The 13842-nt window shown below is 39.4% G+C and overlaps 1 protein-coding gene across 1 annotated transcript in view; it reads left to right on the plus strand.

Annotated features, from left to right (window-relative positions):
- The first annotated feature begins 247 nt into the window (after positions 1 to 247).
- Positions 248 to 13842, plus strand: part of NDUFA9 (NADH dehydrogenase (ubiquinone) 1 alpha subcomplex, 9, 39kDa) — a 38836-nt gene continuing 25241 nt past the window's right edge. Inside the window, exons 1-5 of the mRNA XM_011951558.1 lie at positions 248 to 319; positions 5463 to 5633; positions 5995 to 6092; positions 8935 to 9026; positions 10521 to 10662. Coding sequence (XP_011806948.1) covers positions 271 to 319; positions 5463 to 5633; positions 5995 to 6092; positions 8935 to 9026; positions 10521 to 10662 — 552 coding nt within the window. The 5' untranslated portion in view covers positions 248 to 270. The remainder of the gene's footprint in view (positions 320 to 5462; positions 5634 to 5994; positions 6093 to 8934; positions 9027 to 10520; positions 10663 to 13842) is intronic.

Raw genomic sequence — 13842 nt, forward strand, 5'->3', positions numbered from 1 at the left:
GATTATAAACAAAGAGATCATCTATACAGCCTATTCCAGATCTGAGATTCCAACAGCCAAGGTCTTTTCACTTCCTTTCTTCCCCCTCTCTTTCACTGTCCCTCCCTTCCCGTCTCCTTTCGTCTCCCAGCTTTCTTCTTAACGAACTAGCTACCCGACACCAACCGTTGCTGGTTAGCGCCTGCGCAGACAGGCGTGGAAAATAAATTTTGACCCAGCTTGGCAGTCGTAGTCAGCCGGGAGCGCTGGCGTGGGGGATTGTGGGAAAAGATGGCGGCTGCCGCACAATCCCGGGTTGTCCGGGTCCTGCCAATGTCACGTAAGTGTCACCCGGAACGGCGGCCCCTGATCGGGATTCCGAGACGGGGATGTAAGGTTTTGGGAGTGGCACCGTGCTACAGCGGTCACGCCGACTTCCTAGGCACTCTGGTTTTTCTAGGTTGGCCTCTGTCGGGTTTCTCCTTTTGCTTTCCGCTTCCCCGGTTTACATACTCAATTATGCACCTTGGGAGGGGACAAAAGATCTTAAGCAGCTGTAAGCGAAGAGGAGAATGCGGGGGACACGTTAGAGATCGAGAGAATCAGAATTCTGATATGGTTGTAAGGGTTTAGGGTTATGAGAAATATTTGTATGGGGTGGGGGGAGAAATGTGTAAGGGAGCGGAAAAAAGGCTAGTGGCGAGAGGTTTTCTTGGATTGACTTTATGACCTTGTGCAAACCCTTAATGGGTCTCAATTCATATGAACACAATGGAAATGATAATATTACAGTACCAGGGAGTCTCTGATAAGATTAAATGAACTAATATTTATAAAAGCATCCTTTTACCCAAAAGCATCTCTACGGATGTAGAATGTGTTGGGCCTAGTGCGTTGGGGTCTGGGGGAGAGAGTGATGTTTGAGGAGAGAAGAATCAGGAGCTTGGTGGAAAGGAAAGTGAAGAAGAGTGAAGGCTATGTTAGAATTTGTTAGCATTATTTAGTTTCTCTTCTGTTCTGATTGGATCTGCCCCACCCCTCATATTAAAAACATACATTTGTCCTTCCACTCACTAAAAAGCAAGGAAATTAGAAATACGGTTACACTTCATCGTTATTCTTTCACCCTCTACTCTTCCACAAACATATTCCAATCAAACCCCCAAAGTTGTATTTTTTTCTTAGTGTGTTTTAGTCGTTACAGAAAATCATTTGCTTTCAAAATTGGCTCATGTCAATTACTCGTAAAGCTTTATAAGAATTAGAAATGAGGACTGGTTGTAGAGCTATTGAGTCAGAATTTGTGAGATTAGCTCCTTGCTCCTTAAATTTTTGAAAGCACCAGAGATAGGTTTGATATTCAGCCTAAGGCAAGAATTAGGAGTGTTTAGCGGATCTTCTGTTTTTGTTTTCCATCTCGGGTAGAACTCCTGCATACCACTGGGAAGGTGGTGGCGCACATCACTTATAGTGGATGGTTTTGTTGTCACAATGTCTTTGCAAAGACATTTGCTGGTTCTTGTTAAACAGTTACATTTGTATGACATAATGTAGATTGTGAATGGTAATCACTATTTATGGAGTAGCTGCTATCTGCAATCTCCAGTTCTAGGTATTTTTATTAATTTTCTCTTTTAACTTACTTTCCTCTGACTGACACCATAACTTGTGTTCTTAACCACTGTGTGTTATTATCTGGTAAATTAAGTTTTTGAGTAAATTCTGGAGAGGCAAGTCTAGTATGTAACATAATCCACACACTATAGGACAGAACTGTGTAAGACAACTGTATATAGTTAAGTGTGGCAAGACTATTAAGTATCACAGGAAATCATAAAAGGGAAAGATTAGTATCATTTGAGGTACTGAGGGATGATTGGAAGACCAGTGGAGAATTGTAGTGCTCCCACTGTTCTCTTTAGGGCTGTTATGATCTGGAAAGTCCTCTGGCAAAGGACAAGTGGATGAGAATGGAGTCATGAGGTATTCAAGAGGCAGTAAAATGACTACCTGTATATCTGGGATAGTGGAGAAGGAGGTTGAATGTGTTAGATGGGATCAGACAATGGAGACCTTTGAAAGCCAAGCAGAGTTTAGATCAGTAGTCTCCAAAGGGAGTTGTGCAAGAGGACCTAATAAGTTATGGAAATATAATATTAGAACCCCTAAAAACTGTTTTCTATAGTAGTAATAGCCAACACTTATGTAGTTTAAACTGTATGCCAGACACTATTCTAAGTAATATATGATTTATAATGTGTATATCATATTGGTACTACATAGAACATGCCTATAATTTTTTAAATAAATACTTAAAAAAATTAATGCAGTAGGCAAGCAAATATGTCTGGACTATTGGTTTGGGTATTGCAGTAGGAAGCTAATGTAGGATTTTAAGCAGAGAAATATAATGAATATATAATTAATAAAGAATATTGTTCTTCTAATAGTACTCATTATAAATGGAAGAAAGTGGAGAGGCTGGAACTAAAGAGAGTAATAATTTATATTTATTGAGCACCTACTATTTCCAAGGCATTGTGACAGATGCTTGCCCATATGTTATTAAACATCTCATTATCTTGCCCATATGTTATTCTCATCAACCCTTTACACTGTGAGCTTCATGAAGCCAGGGTTTTGTATTTCACTATGATAGTCACAGTTTCTAGAATAATGCTTGGCCCATAATTATTAAAAAAACAAATAGCCATGTGAGGTTAATGTGACATTACCTTCGGAGAAATTTGAAAGTAATAAAAGCAACTATTATTCATAGAATGCTTAATGTGCTCTAGGTAATGTGCTACATGGTTTATGTATGTTTACTCTAATCCTCTTAACAGTCCTTTGAGGTATTGATTCCTTAACTCAAGTAATTCTTCCCAGTTCATTGACTCTGCCATCTTTTCCCTGTCTTATCCTATGTTCTCACTTCCTTACTCATTACTTTTATCATTCCCTTTAATGCATTCTCAACTCCCCAGCCCAACTCCCGTTGTTGTGAAAAACATTGACCCTGATTAAACAAAGCTTTCCACATAATTTGCTGCCTGCCACCGAGCAGTGGAGAGCGGGGCTAGGGAAAACTCCAAACTAACTGGCCTTATTTTAAATTCATGAATACAAATCTCAGGTAGATTTTCAATGCTACATTTTTCCAGGAAATTTGGTTTCCTTGTCTCCATAATCATTACTTAACATAGCCAGTTTCCTAATACCTCTAATATGTGCTTTTTCTCATTCTCAGTTTTATAGAGAAATCAAAGGAATCAGATGAGAACAGTCGTTTTCCTGTCATAAACTCTAATAGTTGATATGTGATAATTCTTTGCCTCTTCTCTTGTTACAGTGGGTGAGCTCCTTCTGTTCCAATCTGTGGCCAGTTCCTTCACTTTGCATTCAATCTCATCCTCTCTCAACTATTCAATCCCTTTCCTGAATCAGGAATTTTCTCCCTCTACCATGGAAATCCTGTCATTTCCATCGGCACATAAATGTTAACCAACAAACAAACAAACCTGTCCCTGTCCTTGTGTTTCTCTAATCCCATTTCTCTTTCCTTAGAAGGATGATCTATCTCCTCATCTACTTCCTTGCCTCACAGCCTCTCTTGTTTGCTCCAGTCTGGCTTCCAGTCCCACTAATCCAATAGCATTGCTCTTAGTTATGCCACCTACAGCCACATCCTCCAGATTCTGTGGTCCTCCGTCCTCTTCCTCCTTCACTTTCAGCGTTTGATAAAGTTAACTCTTCTCTCCTTGAAACAGTTTCTTTTTTTGATTTTCAGATTCTGTTTCCTTCTGGGTTTTTCTCCTACCTCACGGGCCTGCTTTTTAATCTCCTTTACTAGCGTTTTGAGCTAGTCACTAACCTTATCTATACAGTGGTGATAAAGATAGCATTAAAAAAGATAATACCTATGCAGCACTGAGAATGATGCTGGACACCTGCCAAGAGCTCTGTAAAGTTAGCTGTGAATATGATGCTATTATTTTGTTATATGATGTGTGTGTATGGCCCGTGATGTTTACTTTTAATTTCTGTCATTATCAGTGAGCTAGGTTACTTCTCCGATTCCATACTTTTGGATAGGGAAGAACAGTGGCCTTTGGGGAGATTGCCACCTGTAAGTCATACCTAGAAAACAAACACAGATTTTCTGAAGAAAAGTCCTATTTGTGTCTTTCACCTCTCCCAAGTGTACAAAGCACGAATGCTAAGCTCCAGAGTTTGTTTATTGCAGCAGAAGTACGTTAGCACTTTAAACCTTTTTGTTTCTACTTACGTGAAAGTTGAGCAGCTAACTCTAAAATTCTACTCTAAGGATTTAGAAGTAACTTGAAAACTGGAGTATATCCGAAAGAGATTCGCATTCCTGCCTTACAAAGAATATTTGACAGGACAGGGGATGTTTAACCCGGAGAAGAAAATATTTAGTGGGGATATAATTGCTACACTTAATTGTAGAAGAGGGATTAGACTTGTTCTTTGTCATTCTGGAGGAACACGGGGATAAAAACTTCTGGGAAGCAGTCACTGATTGCCCTTGTGGTAGAACTTTCTTTCTGTTAGAATGGCTCAAAGCAGAATGGGCCACTACAGAAAGTAGTGAGTTTCCCATCTCCACAGGTGTTCAGGCAAAAGCCAGATGATTTCTTTGCACACATGCAGTACAGAAGATGTAAGCATTGGTGCATGAACTTTGAGGGTTCATTCTAGTATCAAGAACCTCAGTCGATGAAAAAGAAGTGGTGGAATGTTTGACAAATCTCTTGCTGTTAAGCTTTCTAAAAGTCAGAACATCTTTTCTCAAGCACTTCACTCCTTTTATCATTATTTGTGAAGTTCTTCAGTGGTTTTATAGTAAGTCTGAACTATTGAACTGCATTCTTTTTTTTTTCTTTTTTTTTTTTTTTTAATGTTCTGTACTAATAATCCTCCGCTTCCAACCAATATCGTCAACTTTATTTTTCGTTAGTCACCAGTTTCACATTCTGTTCCAGGAGAGTCTTTGGCTGTTGCCCTGTGCTAGGCTTATTCATTCTACCTCTGCATTGTGATATGTTTCTCACGGGATTCTATCCTTTCTTTTTTTTCCTCTTTAAGACCTTTCTCAAAACATGTTATCCAGGAATCCTTCCTCATGGTAATATGACTTATTGTCCCTTTATTACATATTCTCAGTTCCTTTTACCATATGGGCTTATACTTTCCTACTTTGTGACTGTTTAATATGTTTTTTTAAAAATGTGACTTATCTTCTTAGGTAAGTTACATTGTATAGTGTAGGGAATATATTTCCTCATGTCCTGTGGATTCTGTGTTGTAGTAATTTGTGTTTATTATTGTCCTTGATACTTAAATTGCTAAAGTACTGATTGCAAAATAATGTTGCAAGTTTTTTGGGAAAGGAGCTATTTGTGTTCACAGTTTTAAAAATAATATTTGCCATGTTTGTATACTTTGGGGTTTTGTTTAAGGTTCTGCCATTACTGCAATAGCCACATCAGTGTGTCATGGCCCACCCTGTCGCCAGCTTCATCATGCCCTCATGCCTCATGGGAAAGGTGGACGTTCCTCAGTCAGTGGGATAGTGGCCACTGTGTTTGGAGCAACAGGATTCCTGGGGCGATATGTTGTCAACCACCTTGGTAAGTAAAGTTGTTGAGTTCATATGCTCCGTTGCCATTGAGCAGGATTGCCTGATGAGAAGCATGAGCTGTGATTCTCTTTGTTTTAACAGTATTATGAATTACTCGTATCTTGGATGTATATAATCTTTATTTGTTGTGACATTAAGAGCACACTCATGTTCCTATATAGGAATTATTAAGATAGAAATAAGGGACTCTGAAAAGCAATGGCGTCTTTAGCATGGCAAAATATTCTTTTTGTCAAATATAATATCAATTCACATACCATACTAGAATTTAAATATTTACCAAGTCACAATTGTATAATATATCAACATTATGTTAATGTTGATCCTTTTTTCAATCCATTCTCTTTTAGGACGCATGGGGTCACAGGTAGTCATACCCTATCGGTGTGATACATATGACATCATGCACCTTCGTCCTATGGGTGACCTGGGCCAGCTTCTGTTTCTGGTAAGGGCCTTTATGATTGATTGAAGTTGACAAATATAAATTACTAAGATCATTTTTAGGAGTGAGAGACGGTATAATAAAGTAGTAATTTCTTCCCAGAATGGACCAAAGGCATCCTCTATTCCCAGGTCATTCTTTCAGCTAGGTTCTGGCATCTCCTTTGTCATGCAAGCTCTAGATTGGCAGTTGGCAAACTTTTTCTGTGAAGGGCCGGATAGTAAATATATTTGGCTTTGCAGGTCATAGAGTCTTTGTCATAATTACTCAGCTCTGCCTTTGTACCTGGAAATAGCCATAGACAATATGTGCACAAATGGGCATGGCTGCATTTCAATACAATTTTATTTACAAAATGAGGCTGCAGGCTGAATTTGGCCTATGGACTATAGTTTGTCAATCCCTGCTCTAGACCTGTGCTGTCCAGTGTGGTAGCCACTGGCCACATGTGGCTACTGACCACATGAAGTGTGGCTAGTCTGAATCGAGATATGCTGTAGATATAAAATATACACCAGATGTATATGAAGAAAACACCAGATTTCTATGAAGAAAAGAATATGCAATTCATCATTAATAATTTTTTATATTTGTTACATATTAAAATAATATTTTGGACATACTAGGTTAAATAAAATATATTATTAAAATGAATTTTAGTTGTTTCTTTTTTACTCATGTGCCTCATGTTATATTTCTATTGGATAGTGCTCTATAAACATAAAAAAATCACAAATAGGGTGTATTATAACTTGATTGTTTAGTATAGATTTAACTTAGAACAGTCCTTTCTGAGCATTCCCTTTGTCATTCTTTAATCTACAGGTTCTTCCTTTAGGCCAGTAGTTGCCAACGGGGTGAGGCAGGGGAAAGAGGGTAAAGGAGGGCCATTAAGGGAGGGACTAATGGAACTCTTTGGTTGTCATAGTGATTGGAGAGCTGTCCTAGTTATTAGGTATGGGCCAGGGATGCTAAATTTCTCACAGAACACAGGACAGCCCCTTTCCACAAAGAGTTGTGCTGCCCCAAATGTCTACAGCCAAGCTATTGATTGCTATACTGTCTGGGCCTTGATGCTTCAATCTACTGATCTTATAGCTGACTTCCTACTTGTATTGTCCTGTAAGGAATGGAGTTATACATTTTCCCTTTTAAAAAATATGTGCTAAACATCCTTACTATCTCTAGTAATATTCATACAGATTATTTGTAATCCATTTAAATTTTGATTTATTTTCATTTCATTTTCACATATTTAATTTTCACATTTTCATTCTTGACTCATTGTTCACAAGCTAAGTATAATACTTGTATCAGAAATTTCTTATTTCCAAAATGTTTTTCTTCTCCAAAATCTTACTATTAAATATCTTCTTGGTATTAAAGTTGCAGAAGCTTAGCTTATTCCTAGTTCTTCATGCCTTAAGTTTGTTGGTCACCTTGTCAGAGCCTCACAATTGAAGTATTTAAAAAGTGATAGGTGAAAACTTTCGAACCATTGGAATTAAACCAAATGATACCTATTCCATTATCTCTGCAGAGGTTTATTTCCTGAGTGTCTAGCATCGACCTGTGCTCTGAGCATGTTTGGATGAGCAAGACCACAGGGAACTCAGAGGCTTATATGTTTAGAGTTTATGTGTTTATTTTAGAGAAGGACTATTTGGGGTGTGAGGTGCTGATTTCCCCACTTTAGTCTTTGTTTGCAACTGCTGTCTGAATGACCACTTGGTTTACCCACCTGTGTGCCCTTGGGCCTTATCCCTGAAAATTTGGTTTTCTTTTATTACATCACTCACTGCTGTAGATTTTATGTGTATTTCACTTAATTGTCATAATAACCTCATTAGGTAAGATGTGTTTTCCAGTTTTACATGGGACTTGAAGAGATAATTTGTACCAAGTTAGTACATGGCAAACTGGGATTTGTATTTCTGTCGGTCTGATTCCAAAGCCACTTTTCTAGACTGTGTCTTTGAACCCACTTTCTAACATCAGTCCTAACTGGTTCTTCCTGCTGGGGCTTCATCTTTTTGTTGTTGAATCTGATTTTATAGTTTATTTTTTCTACATTAAACAGACATTTTAGTTCTCTCTCTCTGTCTTTCATCCCCGCTTTCTTTCTCTTTTCCCTTCTTGCTCTGTCTCCTTCCCATTGCACTGACCCATGCATGTGCACTTATTTGGTGCTAAGAAATTCTTTTTACTTGTTATCTTCCATTGAAATGCTTATAGAAACCTGCCCTTGGCTCACCCTGAAGTTTTAGGTAGTTCCCTTTGACTCTTGTTTTTATGTTGTTAATGTAGAAATTACTAGATCTGGGGTTATAAAAGAGGAAAGAATTAAAAGGAAATAAGAAAATAGTCATGAATCTCCCCAACTAACACTGGTCTTTAAAAGACAGTCTTCCTGTCTTCAGTCTGTAAGTGGTTGCTGTCAAGAAGGGAAAGTCTCTTATCTCCCAAATGATCGTTGCTTCTTTGGCGGCTATATTTCAGAATTGGAGACTTGGTTTACTGGGTTTCTTTTCAAACTTAGTAAGGAGTACTTGGGTGGACAAAAACAAATATGCTCCATTAAAAATCAATAGCCTCCTTTTTAGCTCTGTCATTTGATTACCTGAGTAAAGTGTACTTTTACCTGTTTGTCTCCAAAAGAGTAAGGGAATCAGCAGGGAGTTTGAGACATCATTTCTCTTGTAATAAATGGAGCTTGTATGAAATGGCACCATCTTATGACTACAGCAGATGGCCCACTTTGAAACTTGCGTTGAGGAGGCTGCAGAAGTGCTGAATGCCGAGGTATGCCCGTATGTTTTCATCCGACTGCTTTCTGCTATTTTAGGAATGGGACGCGAGAGATAAAGATTCTATCCGACGAGTAGTGGAACACAGCAATGTGGTCATCAATCTTATTGGGCGAGACTGGGAAACCAGGTAAGTCTTTGACTCTCGTTTCTTCTTTGCTTTAGTCTTTCTTAGGGTTTAATAGACCTTCATTGGACACCTTCTATGTGCCAGCTATCACAGTGACATTTTCTTTTTTTTTTTTTTTTTTTTTTTTTTTTGAGACGGAGTCTCGCTCTGTCGCCCAGGCTGGAGTGCAGTGGCGGGACCTCAGCTCACTGCAAGCTCCGCCTCCCGGGTTTACGCCATTCTCCTGCCTCAGCCTCCCGAGTAGCTGGGACTACAGGCGCCTGCCACCTTGCCCGGCTAGTTTTTTGTATTTTTTAGTAGAGACGGGGTTTCACCGTGTTAGCCAGGATGGTCTCAATCTCCTGACCTTGTGATCCGCCCGTCTCGGCCTCCCAAAGTGCTGGGATTATAGGCTTGAGCCACTGCGCCCGGCCCACAGTGACATTTTCAATCAGTGAATAAGGGTTGGTTGAACAATCACTTGCATACCCAGTGACACCCGTCTGGTATAAGTTAGCAGTGTGATATACTGCCCAAAAAAAGCCAGTAGGTGGTATTGGTATGGCTGGTGTTGGTCCTGTGTTTGGATTAGTCCCTTTGAGATGGGGTTAGGAAATAGGATTTTGCCTGTTCTGCTGTTTAGCAAGCTGAACATTGGTTGTTCTTGTGTAGGCAGTGTCCTAGATGTCTTCTGCATTGTTAATTGAAGATGGCACGAGGACTAATTTGAACAGTTCTTTGTGTGGATTGTTTGTTAACAAATAATATTTCAATCCTATAATCCACAACACTTTGTTTACACCTCTTTTTTTTAGCATTAAAGTTTGACTTAGTTTTTTAATGTATGTCTTTCTCATCAAATATTTTATAAGTTCTTTGATGCATTGGGGGTCTTATTCAACTTTTTGTCCCCCCTAATGATTAACATAGTGTATCGTACAGAGTAAACATTTAGTTAATATTAATGAAATTGTTGACTGACTTTTTTTAGTTTCTTTTTTTTCCCTTGTGGCAAACAAAGTCCCAGGGGTGAGAAGTGATTCCTAACACTTCAGCAACCAGTACAGCCAGGTTTCTTTAAAGGGCCTCAGCCTCAGGATTCCTTGATAATGCAGAACATGATGTATACTGGATTTCTAACTTAGAGTAGGCCTTAAATGGTGTAGAGTAATGACAGTGCGCAGAGCTGTCAACTTTTTTTAAAAAATAATTTTGACTTAAAAAAATTAAAAAAAAATTTTTTTTTAGAAATAGAGAAAGGGTTTTACAGTTTTGCCCAGGCTGGTCTAGAACTCCTGGGCTCAAGTGATGCACCCACCTTGGCCTCCCAAAGTGCTGGGATTACAGGCGTGAGCCACCACACCTGGCCAAATTTAGCTTTAAGTTAAATCATTGCTGTTTAAAAGTTTAAGTAATATGAATTTCAATACTGTTATGAAAATCAGCTTATCACATAAAGCTTTGAGATCCTGTGTCTGGAGTTCTTAACCAATTCTTTTATTTTTTTTCTTCCAGAAACTTCGATTTTGAGGATGTTTATGTGAAGATTCCCCAGGCAATTGCTCAAGTGTCCAAGGAAGCTGGAGTTGAAAAATTCATTCATGTTTCACATCTGAATGCGAATATTAAAAGTTCTTCTAGATATTTGAGAAATAAGGTAAGTAACAACTTGATTTGGGAAGTGGTTCACAGAGCCAGAGTTTCTTGGCCCATTTGAAACATGATTTCAGTAAAAACGGTTTATCATCAACATATCTAGAATTAAAAGATTTTCTGATTCCCTGTATCCAGAACTAGGGGTTTGTGTGTGTGATATTTCGACATTTTGATTGATTGCCGGGAACTGTGTTAAGGGGCTTCAGAGTTGGCTAGACTATGTTACTATTGGCATTCAGATACTTAAAGTTTCTTTGGGGCATCACTGAATTATACAGAAGCCATCACAGATTTCTGCCAAAGGAATCATACCTGTGTCATCTACCATGGTTAAAGGACCATGTTTCTTTCTCACCCCTTGCATTGTAGTGGTTTTATGTCACTCATAAAGGGGCAATGTGAAGGCTCAGAGTGACAGGGATTAATATTTGCCAGGGAAGATGCCTATTCACATAGTACTTATGCTCCTTTTACTCCCAGAAATGCCATACCTAGAGACTGACCACTGTAGTTTGGTGTCAGTCTGTAACCTAAGTGAAACACGTTCATTGTTTGGGACTCAGAAGGGCTATCAGTGTCTGACGTATGCTTAACATTTGGATTCTGCCATATGGGAGACTGTTTTGAGTCATACTAATAAGGACAACAGAGTTCCTTGATAATGGTTCCAAATTTTTAACTCGCCACATTAATTAACTGGATAAACTATTCATTAAGCACCTACTATGTATCACATATTGTATTAAGCACTGTGGCTACAGTAGTAAATAGAGAGAAAATAAGAGAGTACTTGTGCCTGCCTCTGCCCAAACATTCATAAAATCATCAGAATTTCATGACTGTTTGGAAGGAAATGGGAGGTGTCAATGGTGAGGAAGAGAGAAGAGTCAAAGATGTCCAGCTGTCTGGCTGAAGCCACTGGGTAGATGATAGTACTGTTGAATAAGATGGGAAATACTTGAGAGGGATTAGGCTCTAGGGCAGTGACTCTTAGCCTTAGTTGCACATTAAAACCACTGAGGGAGCTTTTAAAAATTCTGATGCCTAGGCTGTGCTGCAGACCAATTAAAACAATTTTTGGGCTTGCAGCTTCAGCACCAGTATTTTTTAACTCTCTCTAGGTAATTCCAAGGGCAGCAAAGATTGAGGAGCACTATTTGACTTGAGAGAATGGAAGATGATTGAGTTTTGGACTCATGTTTCAGGTGCATTTCAGATGTGTGTCAATCTTCCAGGTAACTGGTATGGAGGGTCAGAAGAGAGGTCAGAAGAGAGATCTGGGTTGGAGACAGAAATGTAGGAGTTACCAGCATTTCTTATTAACTGAAGTAATGAGAGGGATGAAGATGGCTGAAGATTGAGAAGGGAGTTTCAGATTGGGCCCAGAACATACCAATGGTTAGTAGTCTGGTAGAGAAGGAAGCACGTGCAGAAACCCTAACCAATCAAACAGAAAGACTAAGCAGGACATGATAAGGCAGAAGGGAAACCAGGAGAGTACAGTGCTAGCGAAGCCATGGCAAGACAGTCTCACAGGAGGAAGTGAATCCTTATGAATGCCATTGAGAAGTAAAGCAACATGATAACTGTAAAGTCACCTTGGATCTACTGACTTGGAGGTCATTGATGATCTTATCAAGAATAGATTCAGTGCAAAGGTTGGAGCAGAATCCAGAATGCGGGTGAGTGAAGAGTGAGTTGGAACTGAGGAAGTGGGAATGGTAAGGGTAGGTACGTTTTCAGGTAGCTTGACTGGCAAGAGGAAGATGAAAGACTGAGAGGATAGAAGCTGGAGGTGGCTGTGGAGTTGTTATTTTTTTTTTAAGGTAGAGGATCTACATTGTTTAAATGCTGGTAGGGAGATGCTGGTAAAAAGAGTGAAGCTGAAGGTGTGGAAGAGACAGTAAATTGCACAGGTTCCTGAGAAAGTGAAAGGACGTGAGCTCTAAAGCATGGGAAGTGGCACTGTTCCTCCCTTCAGGTAAGACAGAAGGAGAAAATTGTGCTTTATATACCAGAGTTTGTAGATTTAGTGGTGAGAGCTTGAGGTGATTTTTCCTGTACTGCCTTATATTTTGTTTTTTATTAGAAGGCAAAGTCATTAACTGGAAGGAAGAGAAAAGAAAGGGATGTCTGAAATTTGAATAGAATAGAAAATGTTTCAGATTGTCTCATGGGAAAGTAAATTAATTAGAGGAAAACACGATTTTGGGGAAATGTTGAGGGCCCGGTTAAAATTGGAGGCATGAATTTATAGTGGTACCAATTCATGATTTTTATTGATTTGTTTTCCTGCCAGCTGCTCAAGGCAGTGGGAGTACATGGCTCAAGGGAGGCAAATGGAGTTCTTCTAGGATTAGAATTTTGCCTGGTGGCTAGAGTAAAGGACAAAGGGTGGTTTGCAATGTTAGCAAGAGAGTGATGAGAAGATGGCCTATGGGACCTAATCTGGAGTTCAGAGGGGAGGACAGGAACAGTTGGAAGAGCTGATCCAGGGGAAGCAGATTCAGTGTACTAGAGTTCTTGAGAAGGTTGAGGAACAGGTATCCTGAGAGCAGATGAACAAAGAACAAGCAGGCTGGAAATTGTAGGAAATGGACATCCAAGAGTAGGATGTCTTCATGTAATACCTCAGAAGAAGAGCAATTCCAGATGTTGATATGGTAGTGGTGAAACTGAGTTAAGAATGGTAGAGGTGGAAGGAAGAGGAGGTCATTGGAGTTGAGCAGCTCAAGAACCTGAGAAGTCCAAGCCCACTTGGACATTGATGTCCCCCCCAGTGGTGGTGGAAGTAGAAAGGAAGACTGAATTAGGTGCTGATGTCTTCATCGAACAAGAAGGCTTGCCTGGGAGGCTAGGGGATGATAACAAGTAAGGATGGTACAGCAATTGAGATCAGGCAGATTAGTGACTCTATCCCCACCTCCTTTGGATATGTAGGTACTGCTGACACTTCCATTATTGTAGCCCACTGCCACCATACTGTCCTTTTCCTAGCGGACTGCCAGATGGTTGACACAAACTAGAGAATCTGTAAATCGAAGAAAAAATGGAGGCTGAAAAAATTGTACTTTGATTTTTCTCCTTCTTCAATGTAAGCTTCCCTTAAAATAAAAAAATAGGAAGAGACCCAACCAAAGCTGTAAGGTGCAGGACATTTTTGTGGATTATATTTTTTAAA

Source organism: Colobus angolensis, unplaced genomic scaffold, assembly GCF_000951035.1.
Source record: "Colobus angolensis palliatus isolate OR3802 unplaced genomic scaffold, Cang.pa_1.0 Scaffold11, whole genome shotgun sequence".
NCBI classification, from domain to species: Eukaryota; Metazoa; Chordata; class Mammalia; order Primates; family Cercopithecidae; genus Colobus; species Colobus angolensis.